The sequence below is a fragment of the Pelophylax lessonae genome (assembly GCF_965119305.1).
Source record: "Pelophylax lessonae genome assembly, chromosome: 3".
In the NCBI taxonomy this organism is placed as follows: domain Eukaryota; kingdom Metazoa; phylum Chordata; class Amphibia; order Anura; family Ranidae; genus Pelophylax; species Pelophylax lessonae.
The window spans coordinates 300,260,497-300,281,372 of NC_138770.1; the positions used below are offsets into that span (position 1 = coordinate 300,260,497).

Below are 20,876 nucleotides of genomic sequence, written 5' to 3' on the forward strand. Positions count from 1 at the left end.
TCAGTATAGTGATTGACTGGAAACTCTTTAGTAGCATCATCTTACATTTTTCTTTCCCTGCCACCATACTGTCCATGATGTCAAAGCACTTGTAAATTGAGCTATCATGGCCTCATTTAAAAACAACATTGTTCAATGCATATGAGCAGTCATATCCATCAAACAATAAACTCATTTAAAGAGTTCTGAAATGCCTTCATCCTTGAAGAACGCTGGTGAGGAAGAAATCTCTAGACAACGATGCATGATTTAGCTCAATAGTTAAAATAGAAAGTGTTTAGCAGAGCAGAACCTATGGTGATAAAACAGGCTTTCCCCACCTTTCAGAGCACTTCACAGCAAACAGAGTAGGACAGATATTAATGCAGCATGAAAACCAGGACTTTCAGAAACAAATTCATAGTTATTGTTCCTACTTAGGTGCAATTTGTCTATCGGCAACGCAACGTATTTATTCTAGGAGATTACGTGACAAAACACTTTTTTTTGCCTGTGTAAGCAAATAGGGGTACCTACAGTTACCCTTGAGTTATAATAAACTGATTTAACAAATTCACTGTTCTGCTCTAGCTGAGATTATAAACCTGGATAGATAAATGCTTAAAAACAATACAAAAATGTAAAGTTATCTAATTGTAAAGGGTAGTCATAGCAAAAGTTATATATATACTGCAAAAGTTATATATATATATATATATATATATACACCACATATATACTGTATATAAAATTTTTTATAATGTATAAATTCTTGAAGCCACAGAAATAAGGCTACGTGAATTTAGCTAAACCCATCTCATTCCCTACCCAATGATAAATATAATTTCTTTTATCATGTAGTATAAATTCTTGAAGTCACAGAAATGAAGCTACATGAATTTAGCTAGACCCATCACATTCCTTACCCTATGGTAAGGAATGTGATGGGTCTAGCTAAATTCTGGCATGGCCAGGTCAGCCATTTTTGAGGTAGCTGTGCACAGTAAAGCTTGCCATACATTATTCAATTTTTTTGTTCAATTTCTATAGATTTACCTTCAACTATGTAGTGCAAGAGCCTGCCTGGGTTCATACAAATTGAACGTGTTTAGGTTTGACCTCATATTTAATGGTTTTGGTAAATCTAATGAAAAATTGTACAAGAAAATTGTATAATGTACAATTTTCTTGTACAATTTAGCTAAACTCATCTCATTCCCTACCCAGTGATACATATATATATTTTTATAATGTATAAATTCTTGAACCGGCAGAAATTAGGTTACGTGAATTTACCTAGACCCATCTTATTCCCTACCCCATGTAATCCATGTCAGCCGTTTTTGAGATAGCAGTGCACAGTAAAGCTGGCCATATATCATACAATTTTTTTGTTCAATTTCCTTTACATTTATCTTTGAACATGTAATGTAAGGGCCTGTCTGACTGCATACAAATTGAAAGTGTTTAGGTTTGACCTCATATCATATAGTTTTGGTAAATGTAAAGAAAAATTATACAAGAAAATTGGATAATGTATGGCCAGTCTTGCAGAGGTTAGGAGATGCCTTTAATCTCTTAACTTAGATCTTCATTCATTACTGCATGTGTGAGAGACAGAAAGACAAAAATTTGATTAATCATGTATTTATTCTTATACGTTGGGAGTTTTAAAAGGTTAAATCAATTATAGACATCAGACGTTTTTTGCATGTTATGAAACAATCGGAACTGCCAAAGAATTTGGCAAACTGACATGCAATATATATGCATGTTGACATTGTAGAGGTGTGCATGCATTTTATATGCACCCATTAGACACTACTGTTTGCCTTATGTCAGAGGAAATTAGCCTGACTTTTTTCTCAGCCATAATCCATGAGAGGTTAATAATCAACCTAAAGTAAAACTTTACTATTATTAAAATATTCAACAAAATAAAAACAAATCAAAAATACTTTTTCTTTGAGAGTTTCTTTTATCGAGCCTTGGGTATCTATGTAGTTGATAAGATGCTCATATACACTTTATTGCCACATGATTTAAAACCTAATTCTCTTTGACAATGATTTAAAGCCATTTTGGATACATTTTAGAATGTCTGGCAAGAGGTGTCCTGGATCTAGGGCCATCTTTAACAAAGGGCAAAAGGGGCAGCTGCCGCAGGCCCAGTCATTGTTGTGGGCCCCAAAAGAGCTGCCCCTACCCATCTGAAAACACACAGGTTGCCATCCCCCTGGTTTGGGCCCTAGTGCATTACTTTGCCCTAACTCAATATTTAAAAGTCTCTATAAAAAGGTCACATAAGTGTCCATATAAAAGATGATGGCAACTGAATCCCCACACCAACGTCTGTGACAAAGGATGTACATGAACACTTGCCACCACCTGTGGGGGGGGGGGGGCAAGCCTGCTTACCGGATCCTATTGACCCTCAAATTATAGAGAGGTCAACAACAGCATACAAGGAATCAAGGGCTGAATGGAACAGCAAAAGCCTTGCTAAGAAATCTACGTCATCCGTCACTGCAGATCCTTAAGGTATGTGGTTCTTGTAGTCCTTTAGCAGGAAACTCCCACTTCCAGGGGTATGCACAGTGACAGTGATATTGCCTCAGAAGCATGTAAATAACACAACCATAGTGCAATATGTCTGAGAAGCTAAAACCACTCATTTATTCAAGGGATTTACACTCACATGCAGTATAAAACAGAAAATTATATCAAACTAATTTATAAGAAGGCCGCAGCATGTGGCGTGCCTACCTTATTAGGATGGCCCTGCCCAGATCTTAAAGCGTAGCAGATACCTTGTAAAATATTATGTAGCTCTACAAACAAAAGATCACCTTCTTGCTTGAAATCCTTTCTGCATGGGTTTGTTTGGGTGCTCTGGTTTCTTCCCACAGTTTAAAAAAATACTTCTAAGCTAATCATCTCAGTGCTAGCAGATTTTTATCCATTGTAGGCTAGATCATTTTTTTTTTTTTTTTTTACAACTATTTTTTCTTTTTAATGTAGCCTGTAGGGATGATCGAACTTTTCAAAAGTTCGGTTCGACCAGAACACCCGAACTTCCCGAAAGTTCGGCCCGTATTTCAGAACCCCATTGAAATCAATGGGACCCTAACTTCGGTAATCAAAAAACACAATTTTGAAGCCCTAAAACCCAATAAATGCCCCTAAAAAGTGCCTAGGGTTCTGGGTTATGCCCCAGGGACTATTAATCACACAAAAAAAAGTTCTTAAAAATTTTCATTTTTGATAGAGAGCCAATTATTGAAAAAAATTATTGAAAAAAAAATGAGATTTCTTTGGATTTATTGTCTGGGGGGTCTAAAAAGTGTACCTGTGAAGTTGCAGCTCTGTAGCATGTCCAGAACCAGAAAATAAAAGTTTGTTTGTATTAGAATTGCAATAGAACAGGATAGTGGCTCCGCTATTTTCACACCTTGCCGGTTTTGTAGCAGGCGTTTTTTTGGGCATTTTTGGGGGGTCTTTGGAGGCAAGCATAACATCAGAACTTCTGTGTAGGGGTATATATACACACACACATGTATGTATATATACACATACACATATATAGGTGTGAAAGTAGCAGAAACCTATGCTTGCGCTAATGAAATATTTAACACCCATATGGCTTCTCTGCTATAACACCTATATATGTGTATGTGTATAAATACATATAAGTGTGTGTGTATATATACCCCTATACAGAAGTTCAGATGTTATGCCTGCCTCCAAAGACCCCCAAAAAATGCCCAAAAAAAAAACGCCTGCAACAACACACCTGGGCGGTTTTTTTTGGCGCAGGTGTTTTTTTGGCCATTTTTTGGGGGTCTTTGGAGGCAGGCATAACATCTGTACTTCTGTGTAGGGGTGTATATATACACACACACATATATAGGTGTGAAAGTAGCAGGAACCTATGCTTGCGCTAATTAAATAATTAATAGGCATATGTCTCCGCTCTTATAACACCTATATGTGTGTATGTGTATAAATACATATAAGTGTGTGTGTGTGTGTGTGTATATATATATATATATATATATATATATATATATATATATATATATACCCCTATACAGAATTTCAGATGTTTTGCCTGCCTCCATAGACCCCCAAAAAATGCCCAAAAAAACGCCTGTGCCAAAAAAAAACGCCCAGGTGTGTTGTTGCAGGCGTTTTTTTTGGGCATTTTTTGGGGGTCTTTGGAGGCAGGCATAACATCTGAACTTCTGTATAGGGGTATATATACACACACACTTATATGTATTTATACACATACACACATATAGGTGTTATAGCAGAGAAGCCATATGGGTGTTAATTATTTCATTAGCGCAAGCATAGGTTTCTGCTATTTTAAAGCCCTGTTCCTGTCCCATTGCATTTTGGTCGGTTCTGGTTGCCGAATTACGAACTTTTTCAGCAAAAAGTTCGGAATTCGGCCGTACCTCGAACAGTCAATGTTCGGGTCGAACCGATGGTCGACCCGAACCCTTCGATCATCCCTAGCAGTCTCGTGGGTAGGTAATGGGGAATCAGCAAATGTATAGCTTGATATATTTTATACTAAGAAGTGAGGAAAAAAAGGCTGAAATAAAAAAAAAGAAAAACATTTTTTCCTTTTATATAGTAAAAAAAACACAAAACCCTGTGGCTGTTAAATACCACCAAAAGAAACTTCCACCTGTGCCAAAATTAATTTGGGTACAGTGTTGCATTGTCAAGTAATTGTCACAGCACTAAAAACTGAAAAATGGCCTGACAGAAAGAGGATGTAACATGCTGGGCCTGAAGTGGTTAACATACATATGTGATGTTAGGTTCTAATATATTACTAAAAAATGTTTGCAGTTTTGAAACCAGCTATCATCTGAAATATGAATAAATGAATGAATGAATGAACAAATTAATGGATGGAGTAACAAACTATTCTATGAATACAACATTTTCTGAATTATAATATGTCTCTTTACAGGACTTTTGGGTTACCAGTGGAGATAGGCAAGATGAAAACAGGTATGTCTAGTAGAACCTATCAAACTTGTAGTCATTAATGTCCATTTGGTAATTAAAGAGGAGCTCCAGTCTCCCCCCCAAAAAATTAAAAGTCAACAGTCGCAAATACTGTAGCTGCTAACTTTTCATATAAGGACACATACCTGTCCAATAATCCAACGCTGTCCTCACCTGAACTGATTCTTCAATCGGCTTCGGGTCCAGGCACCAGCATTTTAACTAAGGGAAACCGGTAGTGAAGCCTTGTGGCTTTATAGCCGGTTTCACACTGCGCATGCCCAAGCCGCACTGTGCTTTTCTAATAGTCCAGAAGCTTTCTGGGACCTGTGATGTGTACTAGAAGGCTGCACGGGGAAGGAGAGGGGTAAACTTCCACTCAAATGCCTGTGGCGATCTAACTGGAAGTGGGAGCGGGTACCTGTCAAAACCAGGTACCCGCAACCCCCCCAAAAAGTGACAAATGTGGCAGAGTTGCGGGGGAGGATGCAAACTAGTGGAGTTTCCTCTTTTAGGTGAAGGTTTGCTTCAACACAATTAGAACAAGGTCCAGCATGGCCCTGATAACTTCTTTCCCACATTTCTCCTAAAAACACTAATGTGATCCATAGCTCCCAAAAATGTGCTTTAGAGCTTTAAACATTCTTTTATTGTTTATCAGTCTTCTTTATACTGTTAGTGATATATTTTAGTAACACAGTGTTATTATTATTTACCCTTTATTTTGTGTTAGTGGCATTTTTATTTTTAGTGGGTCTGTATCACCTCTTTAACATCATTTTTCCCCCTAAAGTAAACCTTGCAGCATCTAAATACACTATATTATCAAAAGTATTGGGACACCTGCCTTTACACACACATGAACTTTAATGGCATCCAATTCTTAGTCCGTAGGGTTCAATATTCCTAGGGTTCAATATTGACCCACCCTTTGCTGTCCACAAGGTTTAGGAGTGTGTCTATGGGAATGTTTGACCATTCTTCCACAAGCGCATTTGTGAGGTCAGGCTCTGATGTGACGCTAAGGCCTGACTCACAGTTTCCTCTCTAATTCATCCCAAAGGTGTTCTATCAGGTTGAGGTTAGGACTCTCTCGCTCATCCACTTTTTTATGGATCTTGCTTTGTGCATGTGGTACAGTCATGTTGGAACAGGAAGGTCCCAAAATGTTCCTGCAAGGTTGGGAGCATGAAATTGTCCAATATGTCTTGGTATTCTGACACCTTAAGAGTTTCCTTCACTGGAACTAATGGGCCAAGCACAACCCCTGAAAAACAACCCTACACCATAATTCTTCCTCCACCAAATGATTTGGACCAGTGCACAAAGCAAGGTCCATAAAGACATGGATGAGCGAGTTTGGGGTGGGGGAACATGACTGGCCTGCAAAAAGTCCTGACGATAGAACATTTTTGGGATAAAATAGAGCGAAGACTGTAAGCCAGGCCTTCTCATCCATATCAGTGTCTGACCTCACAAATGCACTTCTGGAAGGTTGCACAAACATCCCTATAGCCTTCCCAGAAGAGTTGAAGTTGTTATAGCTGCAAAGGGGTGGGCCAACTCAGCACTGAACCCTACTGACTAAGACTGGGATGCCATTAAAGTTCATGTGCATGTGAAGGCAGGTGTCCCAATACTTTTGGTAATATAGTGTACTCAAGCAGGCCTCAAAAGTGAGCAGGTACTCCCAGTGCATGCATGTACCATTGCGGAACTTCAAAAGTTCCTGGGAGTCATAAATCCTGTGGCACTATAATATTCAAATTAAACATTTTGTCTAAATAAAATTGAGGACTAACTCATCCACTCCAATTTCCCTAATTCCCTGTGGTCCTCTTTGAACAATACTGAATTGTGGAAAGAGAGAGCAGGCCAAAAGCACTTGACTATTATGGCAAGGAATTTACCTTTCCTAGGCTCTCATAAAGTTCTACAGAGGTACTATGCACTGGAGGGTACCTGCTTTTTATTTTTGATGCTAGTTTAGGTACCTAGATATGCCAACGGGTCTTCATTTAAAAAGCAACTCTACATTTAAATACAAAGAGAAGATAAAAGGGAAAGGCGAGAAGAATATTCAATGTTTGTTCTTTACAAGTCCTACTGCAAATAATTTACAAGGCTTAGAGCCCATTTACACAGGGGCGACACGACTTGCCGGGGCGACCTGTGAAGTCGCAGTGCACAGCACGGACTTAATATCATTGAAGTCAATGCAAGTTGCCTCCAGGTCGCCCCAAAGTAGTACAGGACCCTTTTTCTAAGTCGGAGCGACTTGTGTCGCTCCTATTAGAACGGGTCCTGTGCTAATCATTTGCAGGCGACCCACCGCGACTTGTCAGGCGACCAAGTCGCCTGACAAGTCGCGCTAGTGTGAATGGGGACTGATAGTTGGATTGTGCAATAAACAAAATAACTGTGTTGCGCTGTCAAACAAAGTGCTAATACAACAATAATACAACCTATGAGCATAGGGATATTGTATAAAAATCATCATGTGAAAATCAATTCATCAAAAAGTGCCCAAAGACACTTGTATTATTAATGTATTAGAACTTTGATAGCACAACACAATTATTTAGTTTATTGCTTTTATCTGTATGTGGGAATTTAGTGAGAACTGCTGTCACAATCTTAGTTTATGTTAATTGGTTTCATATTATTGTTAGATTTTTTTTTTTACATTAAGCGCAATCAATACTTCTTTTCCTATAAAAGTTGGATTATGGTTCCCAAGAACTAGAGACCTCCCCATAGACATGTATGGGGCTAATACAGATTCTCATAATTGGATCACATCAGGATTTGCAAGCAGTGAAGTTAGAGTAAAAAAAGAGGGGCGTGTGGCTTATACGGACACCCCCATGCTCTCTTTGTACATGAAAATACACCTGCCCTACAAGCCAAAAATAATGTTTTTTTCTGATGCAACCCTTAGTGGTTACCGTAATCATGGGGACATTTGCAAGTCTACATGCCTTCCCTGATTCTACCTGGCCAAGCCTGCTCAGGGAAATAATGAATTGGCTGAGTAGGCTTGTTCAATCCAAATGCATTTGTTTTTGCTAGAGATAACTGGCATCTGCATGGTTTACCTGATGGGCACTTGCATGTTTGTTGAGTGGATGTTGATCAGAACATTTGTTCAATAGCTGTGTACATGCACAGCTGGCAAGCATCTAAAGTCTGTAGGCACCCTAACCTCAGCTGTTCTCTTTAGCTGGGATCTCATATAGGTAATATGAATTAATGAGGCCACCAAACGGTCAGCAGATTCATTAGAACTATAATAAAGTGTTGTCAATTTAATTGTGCTGTTATTCATTTCCAATGTTTATATACAATTACTGCAGAAACACATCCTTGCCTCAAGCCAGAAACCACTACTACAGGTAGTTTTCATATCATTTTCTCCAAACCCTTTTACCACGTAGCCTATAGAGAATGCTTACATGCTAGGGTACTAAGTATTTAAAACAATTTGACTTTTATTTGTATAAGGTTTATTAAATCATTTCTATACTTATGAGTATTAGAGCTTTTGACTAGGAATGTTCACGCAACTAAAGCAGTTAATAGTGTAAATATGTTACTCCTAGTATTCAACACTACTTTTGATATCTAACAGGGTTCCATCTGGGAATGAGTTGATTAATGTCAAGGGGCTTCTATCAGGAAAAAAGGCAGTCCTGAAGATTGATAGAGAGCTCCGGGAAGGTATGTACAAAATATCGGTATATATTGATAATGATTCTCTACTTATAAAGAACTGATAAGCTACTTGGATGAGTGGTGAAACATCTTCATCTATACAGAATAGGTCAAATGGAATGCAACTAACAAATACTAGCTATGTTATATATATATATATATATTCAAATTGACTGAGCTTACATTGCAAAATATACCGTAGTAGCCAGTCAACAAGGTTGATTGAGGCGAAAATGAATGTTCCTTATTGCTGGCTGTACATATGCAAAACTCCATGCAAACAAATAAATACACCAGTAAAATGCTTATACATGAACTGCATTATCTACTAAAGTTTTGTAATTTGTGCTTCAGTCTTGTGATTCACATATCCCTGCCACACTATAGCAAGTTACACCAATGTTTCTTGTTTGGGCTTCGGTGTCACCTGTCTGCTCATTGTCCATTGAGCAGGTAGATGGCACAAGAAGTGGATTGGAAATAGTGGAGGTATTGTACTTTTTCTGCAGTATACCACAGCAGTGTAAATAAAAGGATTATGTAAATGCTGGTTGTCTTGTTAAAGCAAACCCGCTCCTCTTTCCCCCATGACTTTTCCATGGTTATGCCCCCCTCCCACCCCCCAAAAAAAAGAAAAAAAATATATATATACCTACTTTTTTCATTTGTTTACTTTTTATATATTTTGTGCCTGACCTGCCCCTATACTCTAATCAGACGTCATACCTTGCAACTTTCAGAGATGGGAAAGAGGGACACCCTTTAGTACAAAGTCTATAGGCAAAGGATACAACCCCCCCCCCCTCCCCCATGAAACACTCTCAGTTATGTGGTCCATAATTCATTTTAAAAAAAAATATTTGGCTACTTAAAAGTGCTTTTTTTCATCACTGTTTCCATTATACTGGCCTTATAAAACAATGTTAGAACAAAAAGGTCTCTATGAAAGGTTCAGTGTAGTGTAGTGTAACACTTCTGGTAGTAAAGTATAATTCCTGGTTAAACCTATCGAGCCTTAAAAATGCTCCCTCCTATCACCTAGGCTGACCGTTGTAAGAAAGATGCATATACATACTGTAGTGCTACCCCTGCAGTAGCTGCTGGTTGTATTGGGTCCTCTGCTCTTACCTGTACTCTGATAAAGGCATCAGGCCCACTGATTCCTCAGGTTACCCTACTTTAGCAGATCTGTATGAGAGGTTTCTTAATACCTTAGGGTCACCTTGAAATTAAACTTGAGATTATATACTGAATAACTTAGTGTATTATCTAGTGTATTATCTCTTGAAGCAGATGCAGAGAATATACACTATAGTACTAAAAGTATTGGGACACCTGCCTTTACACGCACATGAAATTTAATGGCATCCCGGTCTTAGTCCGTAGGGTTCAATATTGAGTTGGCCCACCCTTTGCAGCTATAACAGCTTCAACTCTTCTGGGAAGGCTGTCCACAAGGTTTAGGACTGTGTCTATGGGAATGTTTGACCATTCTTCCAGAAGAGCATTTGTAGGGTCAGGCACAAAGTGTTTTGTGTTAGTAACATTTTTGGGTCAGCCAGGGACCCACTCATCAGCTCCTGGGATCTGCTTGCAGACAGTGACGGTAGAGGAGCCCCTCTTTGATGAGTAGAATATGTTTTTCCTTTCGTGGCAGCTTGAAGGCAGTGGAGCATGATTGGTACTGTGGGTTGTTGGTGCAGAATTACTTGAGGCAGCCTGGCAGTGGTGGAGTAGAACTGGCACAGTGAACTGTGGACACTGTGTTGCCCTTGGCAACCCAGCAGCAGAGCGGAACAAGCCAGATAAACTGTGTATGGGGTGTCTCCCCTGGCAACACAACAGCAGAGCAGAATCTGCCCAGTGGATGGGGGCGCTGTGTCACCCTGGGCAGACTGGCAAGTGATACACAGTTCTGTGGTGCCCACTCAGTTCTTTCTCAGTGGCTTGCAGCAGTCTCCTAAACAGTTTCCCCACAGGCTTCTGGAAAATTGTAGTTTGTTATCAAAGATGGTTGAGGAAAGGGTCAGCATCCCAATGACCCCCATCTTGTGGTCAAATAGAACTGCATGACTTAGTAATTTTGCATTATATTCTATGAATGTCCGTGCAGTAACAGCATGCTTGGTTACATTACTTATTTTGAGGTCACTCCGGTCCAATAACATGATCCAGCTCCCCTATGTCAGTCAGTGGCGGCTTTAGGGGAGAGGAATGAGCACCGACAACAGATGGATCATAGAAGTCTATGGATGATGTCACTGTTTCCAGGCATAACTAGTCATTGTTCAGCGCTCTCTCCTCTCCTCTACAGGTGCCGCTGCAGGGGAAATCACGTGACAAAAGTGACCTAAAAAAAAGTATACAGATCATTCTAACAAAGGTTAGTCAGAATAGGTGTTAGGAGGGGGGAGGGAGCATTAGTAAGATTATTGAGTGACAGTTGTAATGTATGTGGAAGAGACAGCCGGGCTTCTGAAGATAGCAGAGAGAAGATGGCGACACATAGCCTGACTTGTGGCGATAGAGCCGAGGGTCACAACAGCACAACGCCAGATTTGCTGGGTGGTTGAATATATTTATGTGGAAGCCAGCGGTAACAGAGAAGGGGGGGGGGTACACTAAATATGTAATTACTTTTGTATTTTATACATTTTAGTAATGTCTTCTATTAGGTTGAAAGTACAACTGACTACTGTGTATTCAGATCATGACTCATATTCAGATCAAGTGCACTGTGGGATTGGGGTGATTAAACTCAAGTGGTAGGTGCATTTACAATGAGTTGCACTAGTCCAAAACTGTATTTTAGGGCATGGTAGCCCACTTTTATTCAATAAACAGAAAGTTCACATGTACATCGGTTGCCCACGCAGAGGTTTCTTCCACACAATATGCACAAACGAAAATACTGAGCCACCTCTGACCCCTTGATAATACCTCTGTATAATGGCTCCTGGCTGGGCCCTTTGACCCTTTAATGAGACCTTCTGAATCCCACACTGATTGCACAAACAAAAATACTGAGCCACCTGGCTCCCTTTTTGGCAGCACTGCTGCTCCTCTTACCAGTACCTTTGACTGCATTGTCCAGCTCTCTTGGAACACTTGGCTTTCTAGCCTTTAGTCACAGCACCCTACTGCATGGCCCACCTCTGGCCTATGGGTTGGGGGTTCTCCCGACACTTTAATAGGTGATGACCTGACTCCTGGAACAGAGACTCTCTGTCTCTTGCCTTCCAGCTAGGTCCTCTGACCCCTTGATAATACCTCTGTATAATGGCTCCCGGCTGGGCCCTTTGACCCCTTAATGAGACCTTCTGTATCCCACACTGATTGCACAAACGAAAATACTGAGCCACCTGGCTCCCTTTTTGGCAGCACTGCTGCTCCTCTTACCAGTACCTTTGACTGCATTGTCCAGCTCTCTTGGAACACTTGGCTTTCTAGCCTTTAGTCACAGCACCCTACTGCATGGCCCAGCTCTGGCCTATGGGTTGGGGGTTCTCCCGACACTTTAATAGGTGATGACCTGACTCCTGGAACAGAGACTCTCTGTCTCTTGCCTTCCAGCTAGGTCCTCTGACCCCTTGATAATACCTCTGTATAATGGCTCCTGGCTGGGCCCTTTGACCCCTTAATGAGACCTTCTGTATTCCACACTGAGAGCTGTCTCCAACGGGAAGCTCTGAGCTATCCTCAGCCCTGACTATATAGTCACCCTGCACACCTGTGTAGTCAGCCAGGTTGCAGGCCTCTAGCAAAACCCGGACACAGGATTGAATGTTCTAATTCAGAACTACAGAATTTGGAGAAAGACAAAAACACAAATTTCTCCACTCAGAAATTATAGTTCTGAATCTCGCATTTAGCTCATAATGCGAATCCTGGGTCACATTTTCCTATATTTTTACGGGGACAGAGCCTTCCTCTGTTATTGCTTCTCACACTATGGACATTTATCACTATAATTATCTCTGCAAGAACCTATATCCTCTGAAATGAGCAATGCACTATATTACCTATCATCTTTTTTCTGGTTTTACTGATATGACTGGCTTTTGCCAGAGGTGTGCTCACCCATGTCTTTGTGTGAGGAATTTACAGAATGTACAAGAAGAAAATAAGCTTTTTTTTTTTTCTATTATTTAAGAGAACCTATACTGAACTGTATACTAGTTGTATTTATTTGCTATTATATTCTAGGTTTTATGCTGCCTTTAAGAGAGCAGAAGCTGAATGTTCAAATATACAGTATTGCTAAATTAATGCAATCCTTTTCCATGCACTACTATTTTTACCTGCAATGGTATTTAGAAGGTGTAGTGCCCTCTGGTGTTCATATGAAAAAGTTACACAGTGAATCTAATATGTGTTATGTTTGTGATTTTATTGGAAAAATGTGTACATCCTGGTACTTTATTATTGTCTATTGATGTGTGTAATGGAAATGATGTCTCTGTTTCTTCACAATGTTGCTTATTTCAGGAGGACCATTACTGTATGATGAAGTACAACTCATGCACAATTCAGAGTACCTTAATGGCACTCAGAGGGTACAGCTGGATAATGTTATTTCAGAGGAGGAATGTCAAGAGCTTCAGGGAGTTGCCAATGTAAGTGAACACTTTGCACCAGTTGTCTTGTGTTTTATAGATTTTTCTTCAAAGTGTATATTCTGCTACAAAACAAGTATGCTGATTCAAAAGCAAAGTATTAAAGTAATGATAACACTGATAATGAATACGGTATGATAGCCGTTTATTACAGGAAATGCCTGTATGCATTATCCTTGGAAATAGGGAATCTTGAAAATATTTGCTTGTAGGATTCCTGGAAAACAGAATGAAACATCTATGTTTTAAAGCTTGTACTAAACCATTTATTGTAACGCCTTCAGAAGCCTTGAGTGTTTCAGATTAGACTGTTTTAAAGCTCTCTATACTTTACAACACACAACTTAGCATGGGCGCTGCTTTGATATTTTTACTTAATGCTAGGTTTTTTTTTCAGCTCTAATATAAAACAGAAAATACTGTCTGACCCATGCATCGCTAGAGGTTATCTCTATTTTGTAAGAATAGTTAGTAACCTAAGCACTTGGTTGACAAACTTAAAGGGAAACTAAATTACAAATAAAGTACCCAATTCTCTACTATTCAACATGGCAGCCAAATCTAGATGCCTACAGGTTAGAAACATTTTTCAGTTCAACTTTCGAGAGAATCCAAATCCTGTGTCTTAGTATGCATGTATAGATTTTTTTTTTTTTGTTTGAATGCTTAGCTTTGCCTCTTCTTACATCCCAAGCCTCACTATTGGCTGCTGAGGATAACTATCACAGCAATGGGTCAATTGTGAGACTTACATGGCAGGCATGGTGGGGCAAGGCTGTCCATTCTGAGATTTAAGGAACCAGGCATGCTGAATTGGAAAATGGACCAGTGTGCCAGGTCTACTATGTGCAGTCACAGCACATTCACTTCTGATGGCCTTCATTGGATCACAGAATCTCTCCAATTTAAAAAAAATATATAGGGGTATGGGGCATAGGTTGGTATTTTATACGGTACCCTATAAAATTCCAACCTATGCCCCATACCCCTATATATTTTTTCTATTTTATTAGGGATGAGGTACCCATAAACATAATTATATTCTTGATACAATGAGCTAAATATTTTTAATCTATCCAATTTGTCTTTTTGTTGTTTCTTTTAGAGTAGGAAAGTGTTAAACCCCTTAAAAGGCTATTTCTGTGGCTTTTTTTTCTCACTAGATTTCACTTAGCTTCCTTTTCTGGAGATACAACAGGAAATTAGAGAACACTTTTCAAAGTAAACAAAACAGTTATTTAGAAATATACTCCTTACTGGAGTTTTTTCACTCAACTCTTGCTCTCATGACACCGATTGAGGGTTTACTTTCCCTCTGGTCATAATGGTCATAATGGTAATGTTATGAGAATAAACAGAGGAATGGAAGGGAAGGGAACATTTCAGTTTTTGCCCGGAGTTGGGTTTTAGGTATGATCACAATACGCGGCCATGCTTCAGTCAAATGGGCTTGTATCTATATACCAGATGCATCAGGCCTCCTGCACATGGGTAGAAAAACAAACACTGCTTTTAAATGCATTATTATGCCTCTGATTGCAGCTCTGTTATTGTGCTGTTTAGATTTGTAATTTAGAGCAGCTTTTGGGGGCATTAAAAACGAATGCCCCAAACCTGCATTCAGAGAAGAGCTTAGTGGCATAATTTACTCACATAAAGACACATGCTTGCATGTAAATTTATTCTAGTAGCAAGAATAAATGAATATTCCTTCCAATTAAATTCTTTTACATGCATATGCTTCTAAACTCCATATGTGCATAAATGCGCAGAAATATGTGCCATTTATTACACTGGATTTTTCTGCTGACAGAAAGATTCAGCGTAGATAAAAGTATTTTAATCAGCCCGTCTGCATGCAGTCTAAAGCTAATGTAAGTAATATAATGTAATATAATTGATGTAAGAATAATGTTAGAATTTTTCTAACTCTTTAAAACAAAATGTAACAGAAAAGTTAATAGGTTGATTGAAAATTGCATTTTGAGAATGATAAAATGTCTAACCTCTAGGCTTAGTCTCACGTCTTCTTTTAGGGTACATTTACACTGCCTCTGCTGCGCTTTGGCCCCAGCACAGGTACAGATGGCCCCCGGGTTACAAACAAGATAGGTTCTGTAGGTTTGTTCTTAAGGCCCCTTCCACACATGTTCAGATCATCCTGTCAGTTTTTCAGGCGGATCTGAACGGATGCCCCATGCATCTCTATGGGGCATCGGATGTCAGTGGAGACATGTCTGCTGACATCTGATCCTGTCCCTCAAATTCGGATGGATGGAAACCCTATTTTCCATCCGTCTGGAGAATAGGATCGGATAAGAACAAAAAGGCGGTTCGTTCTCATCCGATTCCCCCATAGAGGACAGTGGGGATCCGACACCTCCGTCTCTGCATACAGAGCGGAGATGGAGCTGTCATCTGCCTGCTCAGCAGGGGATCAGCGGATCGATCCCCCACTGAGCAGAAAACAGAACAGACAGGTGTGAAAGGGGCCTAAGTTGAATTTGTATTTAGCTCTGAACAAAAGTGTAGCTCCAGCAAAAAAATATATTTTTAAGTTTTTTTTTAGATAGCATAGGGAAGGGTTAACACCCCTGTAAGGTTTGCTTTGCTGTTCAGAGGATTTCACCTCACTTTCTGTCCCTATGATAATTGGATTTTGAAAATTTTGGGTTGTTGTGGAAACGAGGATTGGTGATGAAGCTTCAGTGGAGACATCTTTTCCCATGATAACTCTTACAGGAGTGAATTTCCCTTCCTAGGGGTAGATTTCCCCTCACTTCCTGTTGTCTCCCTTCATCTGTAAGCATGAGTCATTTGTAAGTCAGGTGTTTGTACCCCGGGGACCGCCTGTACTGTGTGCTTGCGGTTTTGTGTGGGTTAGCTGTGCTTTCCCATAGACTTCTATTATCCCGCAGTTTTTGTGAACTTTCTGAAATTGCACCAAAAGACCAAAAACGTGGAAAATAATAGACATCTATGGTAAAGCACAGCTAATCCAATTGAAAACCATAGGTACACTGCATTTTGACCAAAGTGCAAAAGATCATTGTGAAGCCCCCCTTTACAGTAGTAACCAAAAATCCTATTATTATCATATCTGATTAATATATACCGTATATACTCGAGTATAAGCCGAGTTTTTCAGTATGTTTTTTCATGCTGAAAATGCCCCCCTCGGCTTATACTCGAATCACTGGCTTCAGTGTTTTTTTAAAAATGGCGCTGCTCTGCTCCGACGTGTCACTGCATATGTGCCGCATGCCCGGGAATAGCTGAACGTGTTCGGGCTTTCCCGAGCATCGGCGGCGCATTTGCGGTGACGTATTGGCGCCGGGTGGTGCGATTTTTAAATCAAAGGCGCCTCACCGACAGGTAAGTGAGACTCCTCTGCAGCCCCTGCAGTTCCTCATGCAGTGCTGCGGGCATGGTACAGGAAATTCTCCTGTACCATGCCCGCAGCACTGCATCTCCTGTGCCATGCCTGTACATACTGTGCCATGCCTGTACTTACTGTGCCATGCCTATACCTACTGTGCCATGCCTGTACATACTGTGCCATACCTGTACATACTATGCAATGTCTTTACTTACTGTGCCATGCCTATACCTACTGTGCCATGCCTGTACATACTGTGCCATGCCTGTACTTACTGTGCCATGCCTATACCATCACCTGTTCTATGCCTATACCATCACCTGTGCCATGCCTATACCATCTCCTGTACCATGACCTGTGCCATGCCTGTACCATGACCTGTGCCATGCCTTTACTATGACCTGTGCCATGCCTTTAACATGACCTGTGACATGCCTGTACCATGACCTGTGCCATGCCTATACCATCACCTGCACCCTGACCTGTGCCATGCCCTTACCATGACCTGTGCAATCCCTATACTATTACCTGCGCCATCTCCTGTACCCTGCCCGCAGCCCCTGTTTTGTGTCTCATGGTGGTCCAGTAGCTGCTGCATTTCCCACCCTAGGCTTATACTCGAGTCAATAAGTTTTCCCACTTTTTTGTGGTAAAATTAGGGGTCTCGGCTTATATTCGGGTCGACTTATACTCGAGTATATACGTTAGAATATCTGAATGTATTTGTACATGCCTTATATAGTAGACTGCCTATGCCTATTCATTTATCAGTATAAGTTGATATGTTCAGCTGTTCTCAATAGCATTGCATTACTTTGTACAACTGCTTAGTGTAACTGTGTTTTCAGACGATAACTCTGGCAGGAGATGGATACAGAGGAAAAACCTCACCTCACACTCCAAATGAGAAGTTTGAAGGTGCAACAGTGTTAAATGCTTTAAAGGTAAAATAGCTTTTTGTTTGAGTAATGGATAACAAAATGAACGTGCTACTACACATTTCTATCTGCAATTTTTATATTTTGCAAAAACAATAGGAGGCTTTTATTTGTCCGGTTGTATTAAAAATAACATGTGTTATTGCCAATACAAGCTAGCCATTTACTCCCATTTACTTTCTGTCTGCAGTATGCAAGAGACAAGAGGATGATTTAGTGGGTATTATTGATATAAAAACTGTTCTTCCTTCCAACAATTTACAAAATAGCTAAAAAAGAACCTTCCTTGGATAAAACAAAAACTAGAGTGCCCTCTGCTGACAAACTGCATTATTTTTTGTGCTCCGATATGACCAGATTTAGACATATATGAAACAGTCTGTCAGTAGCATTAACTCAGCAGTCTTTGTTTTTTCTGAGTCCCCCGGTAATATAGTTTTATTACCTGGTTATCCTGCCCATAAGTCTGTTATTTTTCCACTAACTGTACCAGGCCCTGCTGCCCAGCAAAAGTGGCAGTTAGAGGGTTGAGGCAGACCTATGAACATTACCAGAGGTGCTTACACTGGTCAGCTTTTCATTCATTCAGTTCAAATATTTATCCTCAATCAAAAAAAACAGTTTCTGTAACTTTCGGGCCTCATGTACACTGGACGTTTTTACAGCGGCTGTTTTTGGCGTCAGATGTTTTTTTTCTACAGCCAATAAACTCCCCAGCATGTTATCCTATGTGTCCATGCACGCATAGGCTGTTATCAGCAGTTTTTGGTAGGGGCAGTTTCTGGCTGTAAAAAAACAAAAACTAGTGGATTTTGAGTGGCGTTTTTCAGCTGTAAAAACGCTCTAGCATCGATAAACGCCGATATACGCCAAAAAAAGTCATAAAAGGTGATAACTGGCGTTTTTTGACGTTTTTTATCCCATTGCTTTTTTTAAGCCTGGGATCTGTTTTGAGGTATCGTTCTTGGAACATAGCCTGGGTTCACACGGGTGCATGCTGAACACCGCATGTGATTTGCACCAAAAACGCACCGCATTCCTGTGCACATTACATGTGATGGCTGTGCAATGCGATTTGAGCCATATATTTTGTATGACTCAAATTGCATCACATCTGCACCAAAATGTTGTAGGACCCTTTTTCTACACACCTAATCACATTGCATGGGTGTGAACACCCATGCCAATGCGATTCTGGCAAGCGCACTGCATTTTGCAATCTTTTTTGGGGTATCGTTCATGGAACATGAAGCCCCCCGTTGACATTGTGCCAATTTGGCATGCGATTTGTCATGTCGAATTGCATGTCAAATTGGAGCCTATTGCCGGCAACGGCACCGGTTCACACTGAGGGCGGGTTTGAAATAATTTAGCTGAGCGCGCACGATTTCAAACTCGCATGTCAGTGCGACTTAGGGGCAATCTGATAGACATCTGTACGGGTTCATGGACAGATGTCTATTGAAATTGCCCTGAAGTCGCCAAAAGTAGTGCAAAAACTACTTTTGGGAATCGGTGCGGCGCCGCAAAGTCAGGGTTGCACCAATTCAGACAGTGGCGTTGCCGGCAATAGGCTCTGATTTGGCATGCGATTTGACATGTCAAATCTGCCCGATGTGAACGAGGGCTTAATGTTCCATGAACAACACCCCGAAACAGATTGCAAAATGCTGTGAGCTTGACAGAATCGCATCGCATGGGTGTGAACACCCATGCGATGCGATTTTGATGTGGGGAAAAAAGGGTCCACATTTGCACCAAAATATTGTAAGACCCTTTTTTCCCTGCATGCGATGTAATTCTGGCAAGCATTGCATTGTGATAAAGTCAGAGTTACTAAAATAGTAGAGAAGTGATTTTTAGCTAAAAACGCCAAAAAACGCTAATGCCAAAAAATGCTAAAAAACGCTCAAGAATGCTAAAGAACGCTGAAAAACTCACTACAAAGCTACTGGCGTTTTTATAATATCCAGGGTGCGTGAGGCCTAAAAAGTGATTAGCATTATCTGGGTTTTAAGCTAATCTCTGTGATACTTACCTCCCTTCAATGGTCGGAAGTACCTCACCAGCACTCAGCTTCTTCTGGGTGTCAGGCAGATGGCATTATCATAGGCTGGCACAGGATTACCTCACTCCTGTGCATGGAGTGCAGTCATCCTGGCATGCAGGTACTGTGCTAGATTGTAAACTCAGCTCAATGTACTTTCCAAAGAAGACTGCGGGCAGGCGGGTACATTTCTCATATTGCAGAATAGGACTTGCATGTCTCTTCTACAGTAAAGAGCCTGCCTCCTTGCAGTTTTTAACCACTTAAGCCCCTTAAGATTTTGCCCCCTTCCTGACCAGGGCCTATTTTGCTATTCGGCACTGCGTGACTTTAACGGACAATTGCGCGGTCGTGCGATGCTGTACCCAAATGAAATTGATGTCCTTTTTTTCCCACAAACAGAGCTTTCTTTTGGTGGTATTTGATCACCTGTGCGATTTTTTGATCATGCGCTATAAACAAAAAAATAGCATCAATTTTGGAAAAATAACAATATTTTTCACATTATTTTATATAAAATTCCCCCCCAAAAAAATGTAAAAATCAAAATTTTTTAACATTTTCGGCCAATTTGTTTTATGCTACATATGTTTGGTAAAAAAAATCGCAAAAAGCGTATTTTGATTGCTTTGCGCAAAAGTTATCGCGTTTACTAACTAAGGGAAAGATTTTTGTCATTTTTGTTGTTTTTTTTTTTTTAACGCGTAATGGCGGCGATCTGCAATTTTTTTTGCGGTACTGCGCCATTGCAGTGGACAGATCGGACCCTTGACTGACATTTTTGACACTTTTGGGGTTACCAGTGACATTTCTACAGTAATCAGTGCTATACATATGCACTGTTACTGTAAAATTACACTGGCAGTGAAGGGGTTAACTTTTTTGAGAGGGAGGGGTTATGTGTGTCCCTAGGGGCGTGCTTCTAACTGTGATTGGCTGTGGCTTGAGGTGTAGGAACAGTGATCAACGGTCCTACATAGTAGAACCGTATGATCACTGTTTCTACACAGGGGAGAATGACAGGCGGCTTGTTTACATCAGCCGCCTGCCTTTCTCCCTCTGCACCGACGATCGCCGCGGGTGGGGGTCCATGACCGCGCGGGAGCGCACCTCCGGGGGCGCACGCTCCCTAGACCCTCACAGGCTAGCGACGTAGTACTACGTCACTCTGCCTG

At 40.5% G+C, this 20,876-nt stretch overlaps 1 protein-coding gene across 2 annotated transcripts in view; it reads left to right on the forward strand.

Annotated features, from left to right (window-relative positions):
• The window catches only part of P3H2 (prolyl 3-hydroxylase 2), a 250,994-nt gene that overhangs the window by 210,578 nt on the left and 19,540 nt on the right, over positions 1-20,876 (forward strand). Inside the window, exons 7-11 of one of the 2 annotated variants that reach the window (XM_082251184.1) lie at positions 4,970-5,010; positions 8,364-8,402; positions 8,639-8,727; positions 13,210-13,337; positions 17,565-17,660. In XM_082251184.1, the coding sequence (XP_082107310.1) occupies positions 4,970-5,010; positions 8,364-8,402; positions 8,639-8,727; positions 13,210-13,337; positions 17,565-17,660 (393 nt within the window). The remainder of the gene's footprint in view (positions 1-4,969; positions 5,011-8,363; positions 8,403-8,638; positions 8,728-13,209; positions 13,338-17,564; positions 17,661-20,876) is intronic. The other variant, XM_082251185.1, reaches the window with a different exon arrangement.